The sequence below is a fragment of the Osmerus mordax genome, chromosome 16, assembly GCF_038355195.1.
Source record: "Osmerus mordax isolate fOsmMor3 chromosome 16, fOsmMor3.pri, whole genome shotgun sequence".
In the NCBI taxonomy this organism is placed as follows: domain Eukaryota; kingdom Metazoa; phylum Chordata; class Actinopteri; order Osmeriformes; family Osmeridae; genus Osmerus; species Osmerus mordax.
In genome coordinates, this window is record NC_090065.1 from 11,623,108 (window position 1) to 11,650,492 (window position 27,385).

General features: G+C 48.5%; 2 protein-coding genes across 3 annotated transcripts in view; one reads left to right on the plus strand and one right to left on the minus strand.

Annotated features, from left to right (window-relative positions):
- The first annotated feature begins 81 nt into the window (after positions 1-81).
- Positions 82-13,429, plus strand: zzz3 (zinc finger, ZZ-type containing 3). Its single transcript, XM_067252626.1, has 12 exons — positions 82-212; positions 3,359-4,943; positions 6,757-6,895; positions 7,300-7,447; positions 7,575-7,690; positions 8,276-8,347; positions 8,509-8,610; positions 9,171-9,266; positions 9,354-9,503; positions 10,375-10,509; positions 11,382-11,482; positions 11,731-13,429. Exons 2-12 carry the CDS (start codon positions 3,424-3,426, stop codon positions 11,870-11,872), a joined length of 2,721 nt encoding a protein of 906 aa, XP_067108727.1. The 5' UTR covers positions 82-212; positions 3,359-3,423; the 3' UTR covers positions 11,873-13,429.
- Positions 13,430-14,216: 787 nt separating this feature from the next.
- ak5 (adenylate kinase 5) overlaps positions 14,217-27,385 on the minus strand; it is a 29,647-nt gene continuing 16,478 nt past the window's right edge. The window contains exons 7-13 of one of the 2 annotated variants that reach the window (XM_067253561.1): positions 26,148-26,224; positions 21,656-21,698; positions 21,057-21,101; positions 17,127-17,290; positions 15,702-15,818; positions 15,157-15,375; positions 14,217-14,900 (exon numbers count right to left, since the gene is read on the minus strand). In XM_067253561.1, the coding sequence (XP_067109662.1) occupies positions 14,835-14,900; positions 15,157-15,375; positions 15,702-15,818; positions 17,127-17,290; positions 21,057-21,101; positions 21,656-21,698; positions 26,148-26,224 (731 nt within the window). In that variant the 3' untranslated portion in view covers positions 14,217-14,834. The other variant, XM_067253562.1, reaches the window with a different exon arrangement.

A 27,385-nucleotide genomic window follows, 5' to 3' on the forward strand; every position in this document is an offset into this window, starting at 1 on the left:
TCACTTTGCATCCTTAGCATCCACTGCCCCCTCGACTATGGACCACTCTCACACAGCACTACTGCCTGACAGGCAAAATTGTTCTGTATTGCATTTTGACGAGCGTGGCAGGATTGTGGGACTCGAGCACATTCACACACACACCAGACCAGTTGACTGGATAGAAAATATGGCTGCTGCCGAATGTACAGCAAACTGCTTGCGGAAGTGAGGTAAGTAATTCTTCAGCTTCACAAATCATGTTAAAATGAACGATTATTTGATTGCATCAAAAACAATTGTGGGTAAAAAATGGGGTTGTCGTATACAGAAAATATGTGCAAGTCGGCCAATAGATAGGTCGTTGCCTATGTGAACGCTTTGGCAAAGTTATGAGACCAGCTAGTAGCTAACATTAGCTAGCAAACGTCTTAGCTCGCTAGCAACTCTGAACTGATGCTCAGACAGTGTGGCTGCTGTTTCATGGAGATAGTAATCCAGAACAAAGCTAGCCAGTTGCTAACTACTTAACAGTGCCGATGTCTGACCACTTTAAAATAGTTGGTTAAGCAGGCTATGAAGTTAATTCCACGTGACTTTCACCTATTTGTTTAAAAACGTACATATTTTGTGCTGCATAATTTTAGGGTGCGACAGAGCTTGCACGTTTTGTCAGCTCTGCGCAGCCCTTCTTTTGGTTAGCTTGCTCGCTAGCTATCTAGGCTACACCGTGGGGCTACATACGCTAGCTTGTTAAACTCATGTTTTGCGACTCGTGAGAACTGGAGCACTTGCTTGTTTTATAGCAAGATAGGTGTACGAATACGGCATTCCCCTCCACCACAAAAGTGTTACCACTTCAGTATAGATTAGCGTCAACCTGTTTGTTAGCCAGTTGCACCCACGCGCATTCTAGTCTGCAACTTTCATGAGCTCGGGAAGGTTTCTTTTCAGCATTTATGGCTCGGGGTAGCTAGCTAGCCACCAAGCGAGGCTGGGTTTAAGCGTGTGCTCTCCTTCGGCTTTAGTATGATGCCAGTCCGAGGATCTGATGTTGCCAGTGAGGCCTGATGAAAGCAAATGTTTACTGAAGTCAGCAACATAAAGATGAGGGTGAGAGAAGACAAATTCAACTGTTGTTTGAGATACTTGTATTTGGTGCGAATTCACCCGCTTGTATTCCTATTTTATAGCTGACCAGCCTATGCACCATTAGCTCCACATATAAATCACTTTGAAGCGGCTAGTTAGCTAAATGCATATTTGTTAAGGCATGTTATAATGATCATAAGGTTAACCACTAATAAACTTATGTGCTCCAAGGTTTTGTCCACCACCAGTAGTAGTTAACTAAAGTAAAACATGATCTACTGCAAGCAACCAGCACGTGCCAATTTAAAGTTCACCACTAATAATTTAACATGCGCTCATATTCAGCAGGAAGTTGTAAATGCTTGACATATAACACGGTAGTATTAAGTGGCTGTGCCTTGAATGATCTAACATTATTTTGCAACTGATTTTACGTTGGGATTTTGTAAATGCAGTGTTCAGGCTGTTTGTCATCGATTATAGAATCGTTGCCCTGTGAGATTTATTCTCAATAGGCATAGAACATTGTACTTCAATCGTTATGGAAATATACTACGTTAACTGGTGGAAGGTGCCAAGGTGTATTTTCTTTTACATTCCATGTTGGCTGTTATATAGATTCCTCGCGCGCTTATGTTTCGTTGATCACTGATCCATCTAAAGTCAAGACGTGTCTCTTGGCTTTGGTTTCAGATTCACTTAATGAGTTGCAACTGTGTCTGATGACATAAAAAAAAAAGTATTGTATACGAGAAAATTAAACTTGGAATTATCATTATTTATTGAGCCATGTCGAGTCTCAGGTACACTCACTGCGCATTTGTTTTTCTTTCCCTCCCTTATTTTATGCATGGTCAAATCACATTAGCTCTCTCCGCCGGAGGTCTCTATGGGCTGTGATAGAGGGATGCACATAGCTTTTATACAGCACAGATCACCTGAATTACTTGTTCTTGTTAATGTAATTCACTTGACATACATATAACTGGTAAAGCTTTGACTGTACCAATTCCTGTTTCTATACTTGGAAGTCAAACAACATAGAAAAGGTCATATTTAGATCTCTAAGTAAGCTTAATGTATTCCCTGAAGGGCTTTAAAGTCATTTGTGACAGATCCACGTTTACAGATACTGTTGGAAGAGAAGTTATGGAAGTGTACTTTGTCCCTTATTTTAATTGATGTCAAGGTTTTCCCTGTAAGGTATTCACTGATGAGAGTAAGGTACATTATTCCTACCCTGAAAGTCACTTTAACGCTCCAGATGCCATTGTCCAATGCTGCCAGATTTATGGGGTTTAACCATCAGTTCCTCCTGTTTATAAGATACTGCCGTTCACAAGGATTTGTTGAAGGCTTATACCAAGTCACGGTGGTACACCATAGGCTTAACCCACACAAGACCCGTATTACCTAACGATGACAACAGAGGTGCTGCTCCTTCAGTTGTCTTTATACTATGAAGTGTTCGTCAAAGATCAGGGGGGGGGGGGGGGGGGGGTCAGATGGCTGAGCGGTTAGGGAATCAGACTATCAATCAGAAGGTTGCTGGTTAGGTTGCTGGTTTGATTCCTGGCTGTGAAAAATAACGTTGTGTCCTTGGGAAAGGCACTTCTTCCTACTTTCCTCGGGGGAATGTCCCTGTACTTACTGTAAGTCGCTCTGGATAAGAGCGTAAATGTAAATGCAAAGATGCCTGTTGGTAGTTGAGAATCTGTTAAAGTGCAGATAAGAAGCAAACTCGGGGATGGTGAACCTTCACCCCCCTTATCCTCCTGTGTGTTTTGTCGTCTCATACTCTGAATGTGGAGCTTCTGCTGCAGATAGAGCGATCAGTGACCCAGTGAAACATCTGCTTTTGTTTTAGATCGGGGGGGGAAACAAACCAAAACAAACAAGCTGGACCTGAGGGAGGTCCAAAAAGACGTGCATTCAAGTCTTTATTTCTCTTTTCCTTTTATGACGTGAGGCATGTACAGTTGAACTTCAAAGCTCGTTTGACATTTGAAAAGTCCAGAGATTCATCGACCCCACTCTAGATGAAAGATACTGATCGTGTTTATCATTCGTCAGCAATGTGCCTTTCGACATTTGTTCTTCCCTCACGCAAAGGTTTCAAATCTTCTCTTTTATGCCGAATCTAACTTTCCCCACAATGGCCTCAGTTACAGAGAGATGTGACTCCCAGCGGCGGTCAATCGGTACATTCTTTAGCTTGAGAAGAAAAACGTCATATATTCTTTATGGTGTAATAAATGTCTAATGAGCAATTCCTTTCTGCCCGTAGGTGCCCACATTCTGCTGCAGAGGAGCGAGCACCACGATGAGGAGACAGTAGGCACCCGCTGGAGTATGGCCGCGTCCCGTTCCTCGCGCGTCACAAGGTCATCGTCAGTGGGGATCAATGGATTGGATGAGAACTTTTGCGGTCGAACCCTCAGGAACCGCAGCATCGCCCAGCCGGAGGAGTGTTCGTCGTCTCCCCTGCCCCGGGCCCGCTCGCCCAAGAAGAAGCAGGACTCCCAGCAGGCCTCGTCGCAGCCGGCCGCTCAGCAGGGGAAGGTAGCCGACTCCAAGGCCTCGTCCGCCGAGGGGGAGCCGTGGGCGAGCCCCAGGAAACGAGGCCTCTCCTGCTCGGAGAGAGACCCCGGCGCGGAGAAGGCGGAGAACTGCGAGCGGGGGAAGGCCGGGGCGCGGGATGCGTCTCCGCCCCTCAAGCGAGCCAAGCGGTGCTCGCGCTCCGGGGACTCGCAGGGCCACGACCACGACCCCCAGCCCCCCGAACCCGAGAGCCCCGCCTCTGCCCCCGCAGCTCTCAAGGAGAACAACAAAGAGGACTTGCCCAGCCAAAACTTTGCCACTGCAGCCTCCTTCTCGCCCGACCTCGGCAAAGAGGAAGAGGGGAAGGACGACGGCTGTGTCGAGTGTGACGGACCCGCACGCCCCCAGAACACCCACAAGGCCTCCAACGGTCTGGGCGAGAACGGCGACAAGGATGCCCAGCAGGACACGCCCTCTGAAGAGCCCCGCTTGAATCCCTCTCCATCTGTCACCAGCCCGACACTTCTCAACGGTAGCCAGGCGGGGGCGCCCTCGTCCCCTGAGCCCATCGTGCCTTGTAGAAACTCTGTCCCCGAGCAGGCAGAGGTCAGCTGCTCAGAGGAAGCCCCCACCGTGCCACTGGCCCCCTCCCAGGACCCCGCCCCTGAGCTGCTGCTGGTCAGGGAGCCGGAGGTGGAGGTGGAGGAGGTGGAGGTGGACGTCGTGGGGGACTCCCTCTGCGTGGCCCACGAGGAGCAGGTGACGGAGGAGGAGAGCGGCGGCACCAACGGTCGGCCGCTCTCGCCCGTGCAGGACCCTGCTCCCTCCGCCGCCGCCAACGACAGCCCAATCCCCAATAACAACAACTCAGGAGAAACGACCCCCCCGCTTGCCCCCCCCGCTTGCCCCTCGGAGCCGGGGTGCACCCCCTCGGTGTCCTGCACGCCCCCCTCCTTCACGGAGTCCCACGAACACAGATACACCCTGAGAACTTCGCCCAGGAGGGCAACCTGCGGGGGGCCGAGGCCCCCCTCCCCACCCAGGGACAACGGGCCCCTGCTGGAGGAGTGGGGAGCGGGGGTGCAGGAGAGCATGGAGGTGGAGACCAGCGAGAGGCTGGAGGAGCCCGCCGGCCCCTTTGGCGAGCAGCCGGCCTCTGTGGACCAGGGGGAGAGGGCAGGCGGGGAGGGCTTTGCCCAGGTGGAGGGTAGAGGGGCCGGGGGCAGCAAGGAGCCAGCGTGCAGCCAGGTTGCGGAGGAGGAGGACGAGGAGGAGGAACCAGACGTGTATTACTTTGAGTCAGACCACTTGGCCCTCAAACACAACAAAGAGTATGTAGTAGCCCACTAATGTATGAGGTCCCATTGTGTGTCCTTTAGATTTCATTGTTGTAGCTATATCCCTTCTTAGACACTAAACTGGTCCACTTACTGATCTCCAGCCAGTTTGACTGCTGTACAGAATCATTTCTAGCTCACAAGGTCAGGGCTTTGTCCTTTTATTAAACAATGCAAAATGTACAAAGTTAGTTATTTATATTTTTAGCACAATGGTGGTCGACCTTCAAATGGATGCTTTGAGTCAACACAATTTGACTCCCTTTACCCCTATTGGTCCAGGTTTTGAGCACTTTTCCCTTGATCCAGTGTTTTACATTGATTAGCATACAAATGGCCGTAACCCTTCCAGAAGGTGCATGTAGAGCTGTCCTTCTGTTCCCTGTGGACTGAGGAGGTTGTGTTGGTGGAAATAGGGGCTGTGGTAGTGGAGGAGGAGAGCGTGTGCTGGTGAGACAGGTTGTCTCAAGCTGTGCTCAATCAGAGCATGCTTACCACAGCATGGGAGGTCAGCTGACCCATGCAGCATCACCCCGGGAAGGAGGGGGGGATGGGCCCTCAGAAACACCACATCTACCAAATGGTGCCCCAAAAATATGGGCTTCTGTTTCGGGCCATGGCCAACCATTTCTTGTTACTTCTGGGATTTATGACCTGTCTGCGTCCTTGTCATTTGACAGACGGTGTCATACGATGATTTGATGATGCAAATTCAAATCTGGGGCTTAGAAGACAGAAATGAACAGTGTCTAGCATGACTTGGCTGAACTAACAGCTAATCGGCTCACCAGCTGGAAGCTCATTTCTGAATGAGAACCTGTGTTCCGTGCCTGTGTTGGACGTCCAGAGAGCTACCTGGTTGTGCTGTGAGGAGGATGACAGGGCTGTGTGTCAGTGGGTCCTCGACACCAGTAGGTGGCAATGCAACCCTGGCCCTGGGATGTCTGGGCTAATGCCAGGAGGTGCAACAGTACCATCCCCAAGGCCTCTTAATAGCCCCACTGCTAGAGTAAACCATGCCCTCTCTCATTCACAGATGCTGGAAGGGAAATCGGTGTGTGGAGTGTGTTTAAACGGGTCTTTTTTAGATATATATATATATTGGAATGGAACACACAAGGTTTAACAAACGCGGTCTTGCAAACGTAAGGCTACCCCAAGCAGAATTTGGGATCTACTGGCAGCTATTGCATGAATTCCGTCCTCATTGATCTTCGTTCATGTCCTGTTAGTGGTGATTGATCGTCTCTGCTCTGTCGGAGCTGCGTGATTACTACCGATGCGGGAGGACGCCGCTTCCCCATCGAGGGTTTGCTCCGCCGGCGTCTAATGAATCCCTTTTGACCAATCAGACACTCGTTCCGCTGCACCGTGAGCCCATTTGCGGTTTCCCGGGTTGGCCGCAGGGCGCGTGTGAAAGGGTAATTTCTATTCCAGTGGAGGCACTCAACTTAATGCTAAACCTCGGAGCGTCCCAGCGCTTATCGTGGGAAGGCTGTGACAAGGCCAGATGTGTGCTGTGACGAACGATGTCACCAGTGTTCCCCTACAGGTTGTGAAAATGAGCCCCAGGGTTTCTGATTCAGACCAAATCCCTGTTAAAAGGACCCTGTGCGAAAGTCAAAATCAGAGAGGCCGGCCGTCTTGGAAACACACTCCCATGTCGCTTTGAGTTTCTCCCATTTCGTTTATCAGTACCGCCGTGGAATTATGCATGGTTCCCAGGTATTTAGGAATGGGAATGCACCGACGCGTGCCAAGTGTGGCTCTGAATAATGCATGTGATCCCCTCTCCGCTGTCTGCCAGTTACCAGAGGCTGCTGCAGACCATCGGGGTGTTGGAGGCCCAGCGCGCCCAGGCCATCCTGGACCTGGAAGAGCTGGCCCGCCACCAGAGGGAGGCACTCTCAGAGCCCGTCAGCTTTGTAGAGCAGCTGCAGAAACAGGTACACACACACACACGGCGAGAAACTCTCTTGACACTCCCTCCCAGACGACAGTCAGATGTCGTCTTTGAAGGATGCTCTCCTGCTTGCTGTCATGGTGCCGACCATGTTGAGCTTGTCGTGGTGCCGACCATGTTGAGCTTGTCGTGGTGCCGACCATGTTGAGCTTGTCGTGGTGCCGACCATGTTGAGCTTGTCGTGGTGCCGACCATGTTGAGCTTGTCATGGTGCCGACCATGTTGAGCTTGTCGTGGTGCCGACCATGTTGAGCTTGTCGTGGTGCCGACCATGTTGAGCTGGTCACGGCTGAGTAAGGAGATGGCTTTCTTTGCGTGCCAAACGTTGGGGCCCAGCCATGTTGTTCGAGGTCAGTGTTATAAACCGTAACCTTTCCACCCCTCAAGGTGGAGTTGGGCTTGCCCTGCCCCCAGCGGGTGGTCCAGCTGCCGGACATCACGTGGGACCAGTACACCTCAGGTCTGGGAGACTTCGAAAGGGAGTTCTGCGACAAGAAGCGCAAAACCAGGCGATTGAAGCTCATATTCGACAAGGGTATGTGACGGGCCACTCCTTTGTCACCGAAGGCCATTCTGGTCGAGGCGTGTCATTTCACTGTTCGTTTACAACTCGTCATTACGAAAAGTACCAACCTCTTCTTGAAATGTATTCCTGACCCCAGTGGGATTGCCAGTTCGACCAAAAAGTCCTTTGGAGCCCAAGAAGGAAGGTGAATCGTCCACCATGTATTCTGCCCTGCCCTCCAGTGATGCTCCAGAAAATGGCACAGAAACACAGGTAGACCCTTTCACAGCTGTAAACGTTGCCCGGCTTACAACAACACTGCATAGCCCAGCTTAGTGACCCTGGATGTTTGCTCGCCACCATAAATCATCAGGTCATTGTTTTACTGCTAACTTTGTCCCACCCCCAATCCCGTTCTCCCAGTTGAGCGTGCCAGGCATGCAAGCACAAATGGATGGTATCTATGGAAACGGGCGCTAACGACCTCGTCCTCTCCCCACATCCGATTGCTACCTTTGTGTGTGTGTGTGTGTGTGTGTGTCCTTATTGCATTGGCTGAAAGCAGTTATTTTAATTGATTGCCAAGATTAGAGGGAGCTACCAGCACTGAGAAAATGTCAGATCCTTATTCCTTCATTCACTTGTTGGTTCCATTTTGAACAGAACTGGCTTTGTCACAGGCTCACATCGTCTGATTCTAGTCAGCTGCAATAACCTTCCCTCACGTGTTCTTAATGTCAGCATCTGTTGTCAGATTGTGACAGAAGGCTTTTGACAGTCTATTTGAAATGCACATTTCCCAGTCTGAGAAGGGTTGTCCTGCTTCCATCACATCTCCTGTGTGCTGCGTCTCCACAGATGATCAGAGGCAGGTTGTGTCACCAGAGCAAGCCTGACACCTTCAACCAGCTGTGGACCGTGGAAGAACAGGTCAGCAGTGGGAGCTCTGTTCATCTTTAAATAAAATATGCTTATACTTTCAAAAAGAAAGTTGTCCTATATGTTGTCACTTGCTGTTTCGGCCCTGTCTTTGTATTAAACAAGTGTTTGTTTGTGTTGACGTGTGTGGGGACCTGTGTGCACATTTACAGAAAAAACTAGAGCAGCTCCTCCTGAAATTCCCTCCTGAGGAGGTTGAGTCTAAACGCTGGCAGAAGATTGCTGATGATCTGGGTAACCGGACAGCCAAACAGGTGAACCCCCCCCCCCCCCCCCCCCCCTCCGCTGGGCAACACTGTCACACAGCTGCGCTGAGGAGCAATACAGGAGGCCACAATATAGGAATGTCATTAGACAAGAAATTAGATACAATGACAAATGTACACAATTCTCAATAGCTATTTTTTATACCATGGTAAAAAATAGAACAATACTCTCTACCAGAAGGTGAACTGTAGAGCTTCTCATTATTGTTGAGGCTTTAATGTTGTTAGCTGCTCTCTGCACTGACATTTACATAAACAACACAAATGTGTAATGAGAGTACTAATCTTACCCCAGAAGGGTTGTTTCTCATACACAGATGCATGCTAACAGTTAGTCATCAACATACAGGTGGGAGTGAAGATGTCCATTATACATTAGGAGGGTGACAAATGATGTGAAGTGGTTCTCATCCAAATTATTTGGTACCAACACACATGTAATAAATCATTTTTTAAAACGATTTGTTACCCAATTGGACAATGTATAGGTTCTCGTGAGTTTTTTTGCATTTTAAACCAATCGCCTTGTCTCGTTGCTTTGTGTCCAGGTTGCCAGTAGGGTGCAGAAGTATTTCATCAAACTGACAAAAGCAGGAATCCCTGTGCCTGGAAGGACTCCCAACATGTGCATGTACAGCAAGAAGGTACCAAATGAATCCATCCGAAAACACTAACAACCGCTAACGGCCCCTCTAACCCTCTTAACCAAACTGTTTGCTGCGGCACGGCAGGCGTCCAGCAAGAGGCAGCACCACCTCAACAAGCACCTGTACAGGCAGTCGACCTTCCTCACCTCGTACGAGCCTCCGGTCTACATGGACGAGGAGGACGAGCACACCAGGTTCTTCAACAGCCTGCAGGACCACTCCGCTGACGACTCGGTCAGTCTGCCGCTCGGAAAAGCCCTCCTCACGCCTCCTTTCTTTCTTTGTCTCTCGCATCACTCGCCCTCTCACTGTGGCGCCATCGTCTATAGGCCGCTGTATGTGCACGGTGATATCTAAACGGGCACCAACGGAGGTTGTGTGACCAGATGTTCTTCCGTTCGAGCAAGCAAACCACCATTTAAGCTTTAGGCCATAAGGTGTATACAAAATATAATATTTTTACCCTGCCTATCGGAACCCTCTTGCCCCCTAACCCTCTCTGCGCTATAATGGAGCAATTACATAATGGGCGAGCGAGCTCCGCAATACAGCGTCAGAGCGCCGCTGCGCCGCCCCCCCCCCCCCCCCCCCCCCCCCCCCTAACCTCTGCTGCCATCGAGACCGGAGCGTACAACGCTCGCTCTCCCGCCGCGATGCCAAACGTTGACATTTTCCCTCTCCGTCTGATGGCGCTAACCTTTGAGAGCGGAGCTGCCGCGTCCTGCTGACAACACAGGCTGCTGGGGGCGGGGGAGGGTGGGGGGAGCTGAGCGTGCTCGCCCCCCCCCCCGGCGTCACGGGCGACAGAGGCATGGGCAGGCTGCGGCCAGACAGGTTCCAATCCCACAACGTACGTCGCTCGAATAACTGCTAAATGAACACACAACGGCCCCCTGATATCAGCCTGCGTTTACTTTATTTCTACGTTTACTTTCTGATCTGGCTTTGGAGCGCAAGTCGGTCGCAGAGAGAGGTAGTCATACACAAACTGGGAGCTCTCCTTTCATGTCCCGGCGTATCAGCCATGTCGGAGATGTGCTTGTGTTTGTTAAGGCATCTGGAACATACTTTGAAGTGAGGTGTGTGTTGTGTGTGCATATCCCAGGACGAGGAGACCATCCCCCTGGAGTACCGCCACTTGCCGGAGTACAAGGAGCTGCTGGAGCTGAAGAGGCAGAAGAAGCAGAAGCTGCAGGAGCTGCAGGACGACAGCGCCCTGGCGCTGCACCAAGGCTACAAGGTGAGGCTCAAGCACCAAGGCAACAAGGCGAGGCTCAAGCACCAAGGCAACAAGGCGAGGCTCAAGCACCAAGGTAACAAGGCGAGACTCAAGCACCAAGGCAACAAGGCGAGGCTCAAGCACCAAGGCTACAAGGTGAGGCTCAAGCACCAAGGCTACAAGGTGAGGCTTAAGCACCAAGGCTACAAGGTGAGGCTTAAGCACCAAGGCTACAAGGTGAGGCTTAAGCACCAAGGCTACAAGGTGAGGCTTAAGCACCAAGGCTACAAGGTGAGGCTTAAGCACCAAGGCTACAAGGTGAGGCTTAAGCACCAAGGCTACAAGGTGAGGCTTAAGCACCAAGGCTACAAGGTGAGGCTTAAGCACCAAGGCTACAAGGTGAGGCTTAAGCACCAAGGCTACAAGGTGAGGCTCAAGCACCAAGGCTACAAGGTGAGGCTTAAGCACCAAGGCTACAAGGTGAGGCTTAAGCACCAGCCCAGCACTGCATGACAGGGCCCTGGGGGGGGGGTTCAGAGCTCACAGGAAAACACGCCTACATGTCGTTAAACGGATCCTTGGTGACACAGGTCAACACGCGCTCAAGGCGGTCTGTGGGATTTTTCTTCTTTCTTTTTTTAAGGTCATGCACCGTGTCCTCATACAAAGGCTTTAAGTGATGTATTCTTGTAGCCTTGCGTCACGGCAGACCAGCCACAGGGAGAATCACTGTTGACATCACACAAGTTTGTACCTGCATGAATGTGTCACTGTACGGAAAGCCTGCGATGCATAATGCATGACGGTGGGTTTGTGAACCGTGCCTGAAGCGTGACTCTCTCTCTCTATGGCACCCTCCCTCCCTCTCTCCTTCTCCCTCTCTCTTTCCGCAGTGTGACATGTGTGGCATGGAGCCTATCCAGGGGGTGAGGTGGCACTGTCAGGACTGTCCCTCAGACAACGCTGTCGACTTCTGCGCCAACTGCTCAGACTGGTAAGTCCCCCCCCCCCCCCCCCCCCCACTGGGGAAGCATGTACAGTCATACGGCTTGACAAATGACATCTGACAGGTCACTGTTGTAGTGCAGGTAAAGGGTATTCAGGGCTGGGGATGTTTGACTAAAAACGTCAGTAACAAAGTTAAGGCTCGGAACCACGTTAAGCTTTGAACCATCCACCACCTGCCGAGGTGGCCGGTTCTGGCCGGTTTCCTTGACGTTTCCCTTGCTCTCCCCTTTTCAGCTTGTTTAAGACTGAGACTCATAAACCCAGCCACCACCTGGAGCCTGTGTACACCGAGACCTTCCTGGACCGGGACTACTGCCTGCCTCAGAGCACGGGCTACAACTACCTGGACCCCAACTACTTCCCCGCCAACAGATGACAGGCGCCAAGGCTTATCTCCCACAGCATCCCACAGGCCTCTCTGTGCATGGCTTCATCCTCCAAGTTCAAGATACTGCTTAACCCGTCGCCAGCCAGCCAGGCAGACAAGACAGACAGACAGGCAGGCAGCCCGGTGTCCACACCCTCCCTCCCCCACAGCTGTGGACGGTGGTGGCGGGGTGGGGGGAGGGGGCCCGTGGAGGCTGGCCATCCTCACTCGCCACAGAGGGGGGCCAGGAGGGCTCTCAGAGAACGGGGCCAGGTTACCTACCACCAACGGAACAAGTCTCTGAAACAAACACACACACTATTTAAAAAAAACAATAATAAAAAAATAAAAAAAGGAACTACAAGAAGAAGAAGCAAAAAAAATGAAAAAACTGTTGGCACACCGACATTCCCAGTGACTCAGAGAATGGACCTCCAACCCCCCCACCACCACCTCCTCCTCCTCCTCCTTGCTCTGGCCCACAGCACGTAACTGGAGAAGCAGGCAGAGATCCACTCAGTGTAATGGTGTGTACGTGTGATCACTCCCAGTGTAGCAGACCCGCTCATCAGCCAAGGATCACACGGAGGGGCAGTGGGACCTCTGTTCTCTGAGAGGAAAACTAATTGTCCTTAGGTAATCTATCTGTAGTTGAGTATTTATGAATCAAGCTTCCTCAGTTCGGACAGGCCTGGAGTAAAGACCCTGGGGGGGTTTTGAGGGACTTGATGCCGGGAGAATACATTTTTGGGGATTGGTACCGGGTTTTTAACCAATCACAGGAGCTTTGCTGATCCATACGTTTCTAAAGACGCACCTGTTAACAGACCCTGCGCCAACCACGCTGAGGGACTACCACTGTCACTCATCGCTGCTCTCTCTCTCTCCTCGTGTCTCAGCCCCCCTCTCCCTCCACGGTTGTTTCTTTGTCTTTAAATGTGTCACACGCCCCCCACCCCAGTAATCTCAACCTGGTCCGTTTCCAGTTAAATAGCACTACAGCATGGACAACACGAGCTGAAGGAAGACTTGTGGGATGCATATAGACGTACGAAAATAAAAGGATGTAGAAATGATTGTTTTCCTTTTTTTTTTTGTTTTTTTTTTTTTTTTACTTTTTCCAATGTGTGCTGTCGTTAATCATGTGGAGTATTCAAATGGTGATAAGTACCCAGTGGTAGTTGCTGTGTGCCATTTATTTTGTCTGGAGAATCCCACCTCTGCAACCTGTACTGTCCTCCATGACACAACCCAATCACAACACCTCTAGACCCTCTTTCAGTTTGCAGTCCACAAGAAAGATTGTATTTTTATTAATCTATTTAAAAAAAGAAAAAAAGAGAAGAACTGATGTGGTGGTGGTTGCCGCCTCCACAGTGGAACACCCACGTTATTTTATACACCTAGGTTTTTGTTGTGCTTAAAGTAGACACCATTTTGGATGGGTTTCCTTTCGTCTCCCTTCACCCCCTGCCCTAGCTTCAATATCTGTGTATAACAGTCTGTTCTTAAATAATGTAAAAAAAAAAAACAATGCTAGGAGAACTGTGGAAATAAAAAGTATGTGAAAATAGTCTTTCTACACCTTGCCTCCTGGAGTCTTATTTATGTGACGGGTGTTCTATGGACCTGTTGACCTAGATACAATTGTAAATCCTACAGCCTCCAGGTGGAGCTGTCCCACAGCAATAGCAGGTTCCCTGGTTTAACAAGTCGGTTGGTGAGGTGATTTGAATGAGGGCAATATAGATAGAGTTGTAACAGCAGGTGTGTTGGGGCATATACTTTCTAGACTAATTTATCCATGGGAGATTAAAAAGAGCATTTATATTTCTGTACAGGGGGATTAGGGGATTTGGGACTGTTGGCAAACACAGCCGCTTGACACATGGTCTCCCACTGACAACCACTTCAGCACAGTGTGTCAGCGGCACAACCTGAGGATGTCTTAACAGCAAGCTAGTGCTCTTAATAGCAATCGCGTTGCATGATCCTCGTGTCCTTTTCATCCTCTGCCACAAATTCTTTTAAAATGAGGATTTAACCTCTGAAAAATAAATAGCAAGATTTACACTATGGTTATCGCTATTAGATGTGTGCTTACAGACTTGCACGGATGAATAGGATGAGATCCCTCTGACCGACTGACAGGTGAGGTCAACCCTCAGCCTTGATGTCACTAAGAAAAAGGTATTTTTTCAACAACAAAAACATTAGCAAACTGACAGGATCTTTAATCTTGGTCGATCATCCAGTTATATTCCAGAACAAATTCATGAGACCAATTTACCAAATAAACTGTTTTTATTGAACGTTACATATTGGACTTGACACGCAAATAGATGACACTGTCCCAAATGAGAAGCCTGCGGTCAGCCAGATAGAGATGCAACACTAATTTCCTATCTTTGCATTAAATTAAACACAAAAGGCAATAAGCTTGATTGTAACCCTTGCATGCTTGCTACAATATAACACATTCTGTGCACGGGAACATGAGCACACACACACAACCCTGTCCACTAGCGGTCTGACGCTCGCACGTCAGCCGAGTGGGGAACCCTGTTTTCATACTTGGGGAACACACAGCACTTCATTTGAACGTCCATATTTCCCTGGTCACACGTCTTTCAATCTGTGGCTGAAGTTGGCAACAAGTATCACTGAAATCACTGTAAAAGAACAAAACAAGCGTACTGTATGGACAGTAAGTTGTTTTCCTGACAGCCAAATACTTTGGTTTTGTGTCACAAAGGGTTTTGTTACTGTCAAAGACACTGATAGTGCTGGTGGGGATTTTTAAGACATTAAATGAAACATGCGTTGAGCATGTGTCCGTGTTAAGTGAGTCTCTGAACTGGGTCTAAGACTGGGCTGGTACAAAAGGATCAGTCTGCAGGGGTGAGATAGCGTAGTTACACATCCAGGCCTGTGGGGGGAGGGGGGGGGAAGGTTCTAGACGGTCTAGAGCCTAACAGGAATCCATGGCCTGGCAGATCTGGGAAAACACCTCCTCTGGCATCCTCTCAGCATCAATCTAAACACACAAAAACACTGTCGCTGATACAAATACAATCAAAATGTTCAAGACCAAGTCTAGACAAACTGACGCACACTTAATTATACTTAATGATACTTTAATGTTATAATAAAAGCATGGTGTGACTCTGCTCTGTTCCATTCTAATTTCAATTGACATATTCTCTCGTTGCATTTCCTTTACGCGCACATGTTGCGTGGACTCACGCTTGTGGCGTGAGCACACACACACACACACACTCACAGCCCCTCACCTTGTGTAGGAGTTTCCTGTGTTCATAGTGAGAGGCCACGGGCTGGGAGTCAGTGCAGTAGCTGTCCACCCTCCTGTGAGAGTAGCTGTCTCTGTCTCTGTCCCTCTCCCTGTCTGGGTGGAAGCCCAGGCCGGAGGTGGAGCGGGCCCGACACTGCAGCCTGGAGGCCATGGTGTCGGAGGAGCACTCCAGCAGCAACACCAGAGAGGGCTCCCCCATCTGAACACACACACACAACACACACACACGCTCTTTGTTGAACAACACATGGGAAATTCCCAGGCCTCTTCACTAATGTGACGCCTGGTACCATAAGTGCACACATGAAGACTCTCAGCTCACAGGCCACAGGAGAGTGGTTTTATCCCCCCCCCTCCACCACACTCTCTCTTCTCTCTTCCACCATCCTAGATCTTCTCTCTCCTTCTACCCCCCCCCATCCCTCCAATATGTCCTCTCTTCCCCATCCACCGACTCGGTTCACCATTCTAGAACTCTCTCCTTCCCCCTGCCCCCCCCCCCCCTTCCCCTCCCGGAGTGCTGACCTCAGCCTCATACTCCAGAGCCTGGCGGACGTCTCGAGGGAAGCCGTTGATCAGGAGGCCCCGCCCCTGCCGCTGGGCTGACGCCACCGCCTCACACAGCAGCTCCAGCAGAGTGTCCTAAGCAGCACGCACGCGCACACACCCACACACAGACGCACACACGCACAGTAAAAATCTGGGCTTCTTGTTTTGCCACGTACCCAGAGATTCTACATGACAATTGGAATCCAAAGTGAGACAAAGCCAATCACAGAACTACGTTATAGCATGGTATATGAGCACCATCGCTCTGGATAAGAGTGTCTGCTAAATGACTTCATCTGAAAGAAACTCAAAAGGCTAGCATGGGATGTATTTCGCACAGAATGTTTCATGTCTCCCTTCACATCTGTGTTGCTAGGCAACAGTACTGTAACATTTGATCAAATCAATCTCTTGAGCATCTCCATTCCGGGTCAATGTTGCTTACATGTGAACCTCGCAAGCTAGCCCTGAGGAGAGGGTCTTGGGGAGGTGCTGTTAGTGAACGTGACCTTGTCTAATCCTGGAGAACTGTCCTCCAAATTACCCCATTTGGGAAACTGGAGTGTTTATCTATCTTCTCAAACAAACACACACACAGTAAAAGCCTTTGGCAATAGCTTAAACCACAGACAGTGGACATGAGGGGACTGTGACAAGCTGTGAGTGCTACAGCAGAGAGGAGAGCAGAGCTTTGGCCTGCTGCTGGATCCTCACTGATGAGCAACATCTCGATGGCAAATGTGCTCCTGTTTACTTCCCATGAAAGCTGTAGATAACACGGTTCAAATGAGACTCTACTTAAGAGCAGGTTTGTGCACTGACAGGATCCGACACGTTCCCTCTTTGAACCCGGGAGAACGTGAGGGGCATGTCACATGGTCGTCTGGGAGGCCTTTGATGGAAAAGGCCACTGACATTTAGGACAGGCCACTTACAAAAAGGGATGCCGCAAGGTGTCCATGGCAACTGGCTCAAAAGAGGACAGAAGCAAGAAAGACTTGTTATCTCTTTATGACTATCTCCACCCTAAACGTGGTGAGAGTCATTTAGTTTGTTGACGCAGGGTTGGCAGAGGGGCATGTTCACTGAGCCAGGCTTGTTTATTTGTCCTATCTGAGCTGTGGGGGTGTAATTTTTGGATACTGTTTCTAGTTCTGCTGTCACTTGTTTCGAGAGAACTGCGGACATGAATGAATGCATCTTAATGCGTTGGTATCTGGTTGTGCATGTTTGGGTGTGTGTGTGTTGTTGCATATAACGTGTGCATGTCTGTGTGTCTATAACGTCGGGGAATCCCGACGCATTTAAGGTCATCTGATTTGATGCCGCGATTGTCATTCATGAACTCAAACAAAGCCTTGGCGTGTGTGTTGCGCGGTGTAGGTGAGGAGCGTGTCTGACCTCGGGCAGCATCTCTCCTCTCTCCAGGACGTCTCGGAGGCGGCGGCCCCTCTCGCTGTGGGACTGCAGCTCGCTGCAGAGCAGGTCTCCCAGGGAGACACGACGCAGACCCAGCCTCTCCTCCAGCCTCTCACTCTGGAGAGCCTTGCCAGAGCCGGGCCCACCTACGCACACACGCACCATACACAACCCCCCCACACACACATGCACAGATACACACCCACAAAATAAGCAGGCACGCGTGCGCACAGACACACACACGCATCCACGATCGACCAAGCCCGCATTCACACGCACCCACAGACGCCAGTTCAGAAAGAGTCGGGAGAAAGATCAAGCAAGTACATCTAAGAACAGAGAACAGAGCGAATATCGCTCACACAGGAAAGGACAGAGTGACAAATGGACAGAATAGGGGGAGACAAAGAGAGAAGAAACAGGAGGGGAGACCTTGCAGGATATGAGAAAGAGAGAGAGCAGAGAAACAGTTGAGGCTAACGACTGAGAGAAAAGTAAAGTGGGAGGTGTGAGAGGGAAGGAGGAAGTAGGAAAAAGAAGGCAAGACGGAGGTGTTGGAGGAGAAGTGCGGTGCTGCTGTAGTGTGATCGCCCACGGCTGAGATCCAGGTTATCACAGATGTTCATCACCTGTTCCTCTAGCTCCTTCTGCTACCTAGCGACCACTACTGGCAGCAAAGACTGCGAACACACACGTCAACACACACCTGCACGCACATAGTCCCGCGCCTATACACACTGACTTTCATACACACAGACCTAAACACATGCCCACACATCTACAAACACGCACACACACAACCCACATATTTGCTTATCCAACCAGCAGAAAAACTACCACCTTCCACCCCCAACAAAGTCACAGATTACATCCGAGGCTGATATCTGGACTTCAACACCTATCTCAGTTAAACAAACGTGTAATTAACTAACTTACAAAGTCCTCCTCTGCTATGGAAGTGTTGTTTTTTTGTAGCTAATTTAATTATCTGAATATCCTTCTGTTGTCTAGTGGGAAATGGAAGTCGGGTGATTCATAATTACAAGAGGCTGTACATGACCTGAAGTCCAAGGACCAAATGTATCAAACTCTGTGTATATTCGTCCGTAAAAGTAGACAGATGGAGAAAACTGGAAAACTCCCGAGGCCTCCACAGCGTTTTCCTCAGATGTATGAACACTGCGTACGCAACCGATATCACATGTTGGTCTTCATAGATTCCATTGAACTTGTGATTCTCCATTCTTGTTCTTTATCCATCTAGATTGCTTTGGTGTGAGTAGCCAAGTTTTGGAGATATCAGTTGGAGAAATGTCTGCCTTCTAGTGAATATAATGGAACTTGAATTGGCTGGTCTTGGGGTGCTCACAAGCACCAAATAAATGACAAATGAGAGGAAAGAGTATTTTAGATTTGGGGTAGAGAGACTGTCCCTTTAAGAATCGGCACACAATGCCCTGGGATTTTTTAAATGTTATAATCACAGGACATTAATTATGTTTTCATTTATTCACTGTATTTGCCATTCACTTTGACTTCTCTGAGATGTGACAGCGCTAGCTTATTTCCTGTGGCTATCTCTAACACCTCAAACACACTAAGCCCAGCTTGGTAGAGGAAGTGAGCTAGTGACTGGAGAAACCAGGAGGCATGCTGCTGTGTAACCCCCTGACCCCCCCCCTCACCCCCTAGGCAAAGCCACTCAAGATGAATGGTGTGTAACTGGGTTGATTTAGAAATGTCAATTTCCTCTGACAAGCAACAGTCAAGAACGATTCTAATCAACATAAAGTACATGCTTAAAAAGCGTTGTGTTCATGATGGCTATTCTGACTAATCAGTTGCACACTGTGAAACCCTCCAGGTTAATGTACTGTAGCACCTTTCCACGACTCTGACAGGATGTGGAAAATGAGATAAATGTGCCCATTTATAGTCAACGGTTCCTGAGCCATTAGCAATGCCGGGAGTACATGAGGATTCTAGTGAAAGTGGATGCTGTAACATGGCTGCCACATTCGGCCTGTGTGTCAAGGTGCTGCTCTGGAAACCGCGCAGCATGCCACCACATGGTATTCACATGCAGTACTGTCCTTGACAAGAGCCAAGTGACAGATGGAAAATCAGAGAGAGAGAGAGAGAGAGAGAGAGAGAGAGAGAGAGAGAGAGAGAGAGAGAGAGAGAGAGAGAGAGAGAGAGAAAGAGAGGGAGAGGGGCCGAGAGAGAAAGAGAGAAACAGAGAAAGACGGAACACGGCAGAAAGTGTAATTGAGAGATGAGAGAGAAGGAGAGGCTGAAAATAGATGAGGGGAAAAAGCAACTGGGAATAAAAGAAAGCGATAGCGAGTGACGGAAGGAGGCATCCGCTTTCAACCTGCTCTCTCCTGCTCTCTGTCACTCTCTCCCTCCCCCTCCATCTCTCGTTCTCTCTGCCGACGGCCTGGCATCGCTCTCATCTGCATTTCAGAGGGCATCGTGATACAGTGAAGCCAGGTTACACTCGCCCAAAAATAGACACGGGGACTGCGTGTGATTGACAGCAGTCCTGTTTTTTTCCAGGCTCAGAGAGATGACAGGTAGGATGCCCCAACCCGGGGACTGTGACAGCTCACCAGGAGACAGGACATGGACGGGGAGCAGAGAGCTCCAACCATTTGTGTGCAGAGGATCACATGTGGCCTAAATGTTCAGTGTGGCACCATGTGGTGAACATCGGGCACCTAACCTGCTTAAGTTGAATTTCCTTCGGGACCAATTAAGGGTATTGAATTGACATTGTGCGATACTGATAGTGTCATGATCCAACCCTTTGAAACACGTTTTTAAGCTTTACGGTCTATAAATGATCATTAACAAATGAGTGTCTGGTCTGGTGAGGAGATTCTGCGATAAGAGTCTAGTTACAGGAAGAGCAATGGAAAGACCCAACTGTGAGAACTCACACCATGTGAGTTCATCTCAAAAAAGGAAGACGGCTTTCAATAGCGCTGGCCCTATGCCGTGTTATTCATGAACACAATACTGCCCCATGGACTGGCTCCTTTGATGTCTGTTTTCTAACACACAGACTCGCGCGTAAGCATGACGCACATTACACATTTGTTGGCTTACGTCTCTGATTTATAAGCCAAATAATAAATAGGCTATTAGTGATTCATAGTAAAGTGATAGTGAAATGGGAACTGTCATTAATGCATACGTTCCACACCCCTCACATCCTATCAACCTCCATCTCCCATGTCCAATCAGCCGATAGTCTCTCGCTCTATCGGCTAATTGGAGAAGGGGGGGGGGGGGGGCATAGAGACCATGCTAGACTTTTCTCTGACCAATTTTTTGTCTAACCCACATGCACTATTAACTTAAGTGTACGCGTGAATGCACAACAGACACTTTCACACCATACACACAACACACACACAAACACACTTTCACACTATAGTTGGAACTGGTGGTGAGAAAATGCTGAAAGCCTAAGGCAGGGAGGTTGTTTCTTATTGCCGTTTCTTAATACATCTGCCTGGTGTCTCTGTTCAAAAGGTTTGAAAGAGGAATCCCTCTTCTCTAGAGTAGACTCTCTGCTCGAGTCTTATCAACACATTCTGGAATTCTGTCTCTGAATATTTCGCAAGAACACATAAGCAAGAACCAACCATCCATCCATAATTTCTGTTAATTTTACTGCGTGTTGGAAAAGCCAGTGTGTGTGTGTGTGTGTGCCGTAGAGACAGAGAGAATGAGGCCAGACAAACGCAAGACTGACTCCCTGTAGGGGAAATGTGAGTGGCAAAAACAGGGGCTTGTTGAACCCCTACTGTGTGTTTAAGGATTTGCTCGTGTACATGCATGCAACATGCCTTGTTTGTGTTCATAGAAGAGCACCTTTGGCTGATAGTTGCTGTATATACATACCCATCATGAAGATGACTTTTGGTTTCTTCCGCTCGGTAGAATAACCTACGATTCAGAGGAGAGAAGAGGACACAGTCAGAAGGGGCTTATTCAACACGCCCTCTCTGCCAAGCCCACCGAACCGCCTCGTCGGTGTCAAAAGCTACTGACGCCATTTTCCCTCTTTGTTGTTGGTACTAATGGGGTTCTAGCTGTCTTAATTCTCTGGCTGGATCAAAAGGCTCATGCAGAGATGAGCCCAGATGAGGCGTCAGGAGATAAACGCCTGCCAACAGGGAGGCAAAACACAACCCTAACAGGACTGTCGATACTATAGCTACTAGCTACCCCACCTGAAGGGAGGAATCACTAGTTATCACGGTCTGCGTTCGAATCACGATGAGATGTTGGTATTTGATTGGATGATTGGGTTACCTCGTGACTGGATTCTGTGTTAAATGAGTAGAAGAGTTTCCAAGATGAAAACGATGCATGTTTATGCCGCTGTCATTTAGTACATATTGTATGCTGGCAGCATTAGGGTGCATTTCCTACTGTGTGCCCCCAACCCTCCACACACCCTCCAACACACACACACACACACACACTTAAATACTCACTCTCTGTACTTCCTTCAGCATACCCCATCTCTTCCTCTTCAGCCTATCAATGGGAGAGAGGAACGAGGAGGAGATTTCAGTATCTTATTCAGTTAAAAAAATAAAAAGGGGATAAACAAACCAGGCTAACCCCCAGGCCTGTCTGTCTCCTCATTACATTACATTTAGTCATTTAGCAGATGCTCTTATCCAGAGCGACTTACATTACAGGGACACAGTACAGGGACATTCCCCGAGGCAGGTAGGGTGAAGTGCCTTGCCCAAGGACACAACGTCAGTTGGCATGCCCGGGAATCGAACTGGCAACCTTCGGATTACTAGCCCGATTCCATCACCGCTCAGCCACCTGAGTCCCATTACAGTCACAACAAAAGTGACTCAACTCAGACAGAGTGGGAGGGTAAAGGCCCATGTAGCTTAAGATAGAGTATAGAGGAGCCACAGAGCAGATTGTATAGAGTATAGAGGAGCCAGAGTACACCATAGAGTATAAAGTTACTTTTTTTAGATAATTAAACCCCATTCTGGATCATATTCAATGTTCTGCCCAATTCTGAACCGCATCTTTAAGACATGGTCAAATGTATCAACACCTTTCACTTGTCACTGCAAGTCTGATCACAACAACAAAAACCAATACCCAACACGTTGAATGTACTCCCTGTCAGCCAAAGTCTTTGTCTGTGTCTCACCTCTTTGTGTGAAGTCCTTGACTTTTCTAGAGTGTCTCACACACTGCTGTGACAATGATCTCAGATTGACACTAATGGCCCTCCCCCGCGGTCTGTCTGACAGGGCGTCTTGCCTTTCATGACCTTGCCACACGCAGGAGCACCTTAAGCAGAGCCCTGCTCCATCTCCCTCCCTGCAGCCTCCATCACAGACAGGCTTAGACAAGCAGCACAGGAGGACCTGGGGCAATCCCACTGAGTTAAAGAGCCACAGGTTTCAACAAATTGGGGATTCCTCAGGGCAGTCCTGCTCAAGTTGGAAGAGTCGAGAGGCGCAAGGCTAAAACAAATGCTCTCAGTGTCAAAGTGCTAAATAGACTGTGAGAAGAAAGACAGGAAATCGAAGAGGGGTTGGTTTCCTGGAGGGACTCATCTAACTCTTGACAAATTCATCTGTCTGATACCGATCACAGCAGTTGTCCAGAGAGATCAGCTGCCAGGGTTAGGGGCTTTAGTGGCTGGCTGTCCTGTGGGGCTGTGGTCGAGGTTCAGCACGTACAATGGGTTTATGTTGTAGAGTTTCAGTTGAGTTTGACGCAGTTGCAGAGGAGAGTCTTAATAGAGTTACAGTGGAGTTTCGTCGAGTTTCAGCAGAGATCCAGTGGATTTGTGGAGAGGAGATGAGCAAAGTTACAGTTGGGTCGCAGAGTTTATTGGAGATACAGTGGACTCTGGTCAGTGTGGGGGAGTGGTGGCACAGACTGGGGTGCCAGCGATGAGACAACCTGTCATGTGGGCCCACCAGCCGGTCCAATGAGTCACAGAGAGAGAAAGAGGGATATAGGTCCAGAGAAAGATTGAGAGACACGGGGAGCAAGAGAAGGAGAGAAAGTGTGAGAGAAGACATGCCAACACAGCAGGGAGCGTGCATACGAACAATCCGACACCCTTCCGCAGCGTGCACGGCCTGCACATGGAGGTAGCACACACCAACCAGCTCCGGAGTGTCCAGCCACACATCGACACTTACAGTGAAGGGACCATATTTGCATTGGAACCAAACGCCAATTCATCAACATAGCACTGCACATGTACGCACACCACAACACAAGTGAGCACATGGGACCATAGACACACTCCAACACGGGCGCCTAAAAATAAACCCACTTACAGTTCACACATGTCTAACAAACTGTGAAGACAACATTGTGAGTAGCCAACCACCTTGGAAGAGAAAGTTATACGTTTCACACGCAACGGGTCCTTTATATCGAGCTTCGGTGAGTCATCTGTTTGAACTAATCAAATAAGCATGGCTCCGTCTCTGCGGATATTACATTCAAACCTCTCGACTCAAGCACTTAATTGTCTTTCACTCAGTCAAGTATGGAGGGAACGGTCCGGTGCTCTGCGGTACACAAAAGCATTACTCTGACATCGAACTTGGGCACACCTTCGCTAACAGGCTCTAATATGAGATCACTTAGAGAAATGAATACGAATGAACTTCTTTCAGTTGCTCAACTCGTGCGACAAAGCTAAAGCGATGGCACAAAGGCACAGGCAAACAGCCAGACAAATGGATGACAGAACGGACCAGGCAGCCAGACAAATGGATGACAGAACGGACCAGGCAGCCAGACAAGCAGACAGGCAGTGTAATATAGTGAAAACTTGTGTGGGGCCTGAAGGGGAGGAACACTGGAACTTGCTGTGTGCTACAATGTCAGGTCAGGACTTTGCTCTGGCCCCACCCTCAGCAAGGAAGCATGCCTCAGAGTCTAGCCTGAATCGTGAGCCAGGCCTCAGCCAGGGGATAGACGCTCGCTTAGCAAGAAAACACTGCTGGAGTGAAAGTAGCACATCCTAATTTGTTCTCCTCAAGACCAACAGTTACTTTACCGCCTCTGCAATACCTTCACGGGTATGAAACATACATTGTGGTACATTAGCGGGTGAAAATATAACTATTTGATAACTATGATTTGAATGATATGACTCAATGGCTTGTGTCAGAGGTTTTGCAGGTCTGTCCAAAATAGCTTGTCATGAAAGCATTCTGAAAACAGAAATCTCCCCTTATCACCAGTTCGTGTCACCGCACGTCAGGTGTGTGACATTCTCATGAACCTAGCATAATGCAGGGCCACCTGGTGTGCAGAGGTAAGGGTCCCCACCTGGAGAGAGAGCCACAGTATGTGCCAGACACGATTAACAGTCCATTTGAAAACTGATTTACACTGCTAGCTGCCAAGACATCATCTGCACAAGCAGAGCGCTGGCTCAACATCATCAAACTGCTCACCCTCACCAAGGCTCGTCCAGTATCAATACTAGGAATTTCAATGTAAAAAAAACCAACAAAACATTTGAAACAGATACGGTTCAAATGTCTCATTTTGAACTATCCTTCCTAATGCACGTGCAAAATTGTTCATTGACGTCCACCGTGACAGGACAACGGTTAGCTTTGTGTGCTGAGGTACTCCATTCTTTCAGAGCGCCACAGACTCCCTTCATAACTGACTGTTAAGAGAGTGTGAGGAGCGCGGAGCTGCTCTGTGGGGAGGGAGCCTGCTGTCCACAGGCTGCTGTTGGCTTGCGGTCAAGGGAGAAGAGGTGGGAAGACACACGCGTGCAGAGCATCTCCACGAGCCCTTATCTGATTCCATTCCAAAACGCACATGGGGACATCATGGCACAGGCACAGAGACATAGTCCGGTGTGATCATCTCTGCCGTGCTCTGATAGAGCTACCCAGCGCCGCCCGGGTAACATCCATGCAGGCGGACAGAATGTTCAGAGACAGATAGTGAAGACCCGACACGGGGGGTGGGGATCTTGAGAGCATTAACGGTAGAGGATTTGATGTGGCAACCCGGTGGGTTTCACAGGTCAGACACTCTATTTCATTTCCGTTTCTAATCTCCTCTCTGTGGATGACACACACTGGATGTGGTCTCCAGATACAAGCTGTCAGAAGGCGGAATGGATAAGAAGGTAAGAGGGAAGAAAATAGAAAGAACCTGTATGAAAAGAAGGAAGATGTGGCGAGGAAGAAAGGAAGAAAGAAAAAAAGGATCCTGGAGCAAGGTGCCACAGATTAGCATACAGCAGGGAGTGTGTGTTTCATTAACTCCTACTTGGCAGAAACATCCTTAATCTTCACATATTAGTAAACACACTTAAACATAAAGAAAAGAAAGGAGAGAAGGTTGGCGTCTGCCCCACGGTGACTCAGGAGAACAAGGTAGAGGTTATGGATTCAGAACATTTTAGAAGGCTTCTGAGAAAAGGAGAGCTCAGAGGATCAATAATCTTTGCTGAATGAAGGTTAAATGACCCTTCACCCCCACTCCTATTTACGAACACCAGCGTCATACAATGGCTGATTCATTTGCCCTTTCAAACTTGGCTGCTCAATCTAGCCCCTCCTCTCTTTCAAACTGATAATTTGAAGATTTTCATTCATTTTTGACATTCATTTTGTAAATGAAAATGAGGAGGGGGGCTTCCTACTGAGAAAGAATACAACTTTGCACTGTAATGATGGTTATTCAAATGCCAATGTGACATTTGATTGTGGCTGTAGCCGCGAGTCTCAAACGAGCGTTATGTCTTTGTGAACAGGATAAAGATTTATTATTAGGTTAGCGAGCTCTGCGAAATCCAAGATCATGATGTCACATTTAATCAAATGAAAGAGGTAAACTGTGTTGGGTGATCTTGGAGGAAGTGTATGAAGAGAGGAAGGGAGGAAGGGGATTGTGGAGGAAGGGATACATGAAGGAGGAGAGGAACGAAGCAAAATAAAGACTCACCGGCTCGTCGTATTTACAGGCGACATCTGCATGGCTGCTGTTGTCTCCCAATAGACTCAGATCCAGTTCACTGGGACCTGTAGAGAAAGAGAAGTAGAGAGACAGACAGAGCTAGAGAAAGCCAGGAACTTTCTTAAATGCACAATATCGTTTTGTGGGGAGTGTGTGTGGGGGGTGGTCAGGGCATATAACCTGAAAAAAACTCACTTGTTTTCCCTCACTTGTTTTTTGGGGGGAAACAGTCCGGAAATGCACATGAAGTAAATAAACCATTGAAAGGATTACATCCCTACAATGCCTTTGTCTATTTGAACTAGTGTCTTGACCCGTAAATATTTCTTTCATTACATGCTATTGAAGTACAGGGATATTGATGCATTTGCCCGAAAGGATATTCAGGCACTCTTTTTGAAGCTTTCCTTTTTGTATGCTACTCACAAGAATGGATGTATCTTTAATAAAGAGAGTAGGCTACTTTGATCTCAATGTTGAGGACATTGTATTCAGAAATGTTTTGCCCTGTTCCAATCTCATTGTAAATCAGCTGCAGTGATATCTTTTGTCCGGAAACATCATGTGATATTCAATTATGCTTTTCCAATGAGGTAACCAACATCCCAGCACTTGATATTCAATATTGACCTACACAAGGTAGCTCTGTGTCTACAGCAAAGTACGACTGACTCAACAAAGTGTTGGAGTGAATTCGTCCTCAAGGGGATGATGATGACAAGGGAAGGAATGATGACTCCATGTTGTGCAGGCAGGGTCGCTGATGTCACACAGTGGATGTGGACGTCAGCCAGGGGCGTCGTTAGACCCTTTTTACTGGGCATGTGCCCCTGTGTAAATCTGCTGTGCCCCCTTGAAATCTAAAGTTTGAGTTTTAACAATTTACTTTAGTCGGTGCATTAATTTAGAAAAAATAAATGCAGTATCCCAATCAACGCTTGTAAAATCAAAGTAGTTTCACCGAAAACACAAACCGATGCACGCAGAATTCCATGTTAGCGCGCTCTTCTGAGCTTGCCAAATAGCCACTGCAGCAGGCACACAGAAGTCCAGGTGTCAGACTCGGCACACAAGTCAGAATTGAGGTAGGCTAAGAAAACATTACAAAACGAAAGAAAGTTTCTAAATGATAGGCCTGCCGATCATCTTATTTTGTGTAAAACATAAAAACATTATTACATGAAGTTCAAAAATGTGTGCGCTCGCAATAACTATTGATGTCCCTG

Bases quoted from the DNA above. Each gene is read 5' to 3' on its own strand.
- zzz3 (XM_067252626.1), top strand. From the start codon at position 3,424: ATGGCCGCGTCCCGTTCCTCGCGCGTCACAAGGTCATCGTCAGTGGGG. The intron at 6,896-7,299 runs GTACACACACAC...CCACCCCTCAAG, and splicing joins TAGAGCAGCTGCAGAAACAG to GTGGAGTTGGGCTTGCCCTG. The intron at 9,504-10,374 runs GTCAGTCTGCCG...TGCATATCCCAG, and splicing joins ACCACTCCGCTGACGACTCG to GACGAGGAGACCATCCCCCT.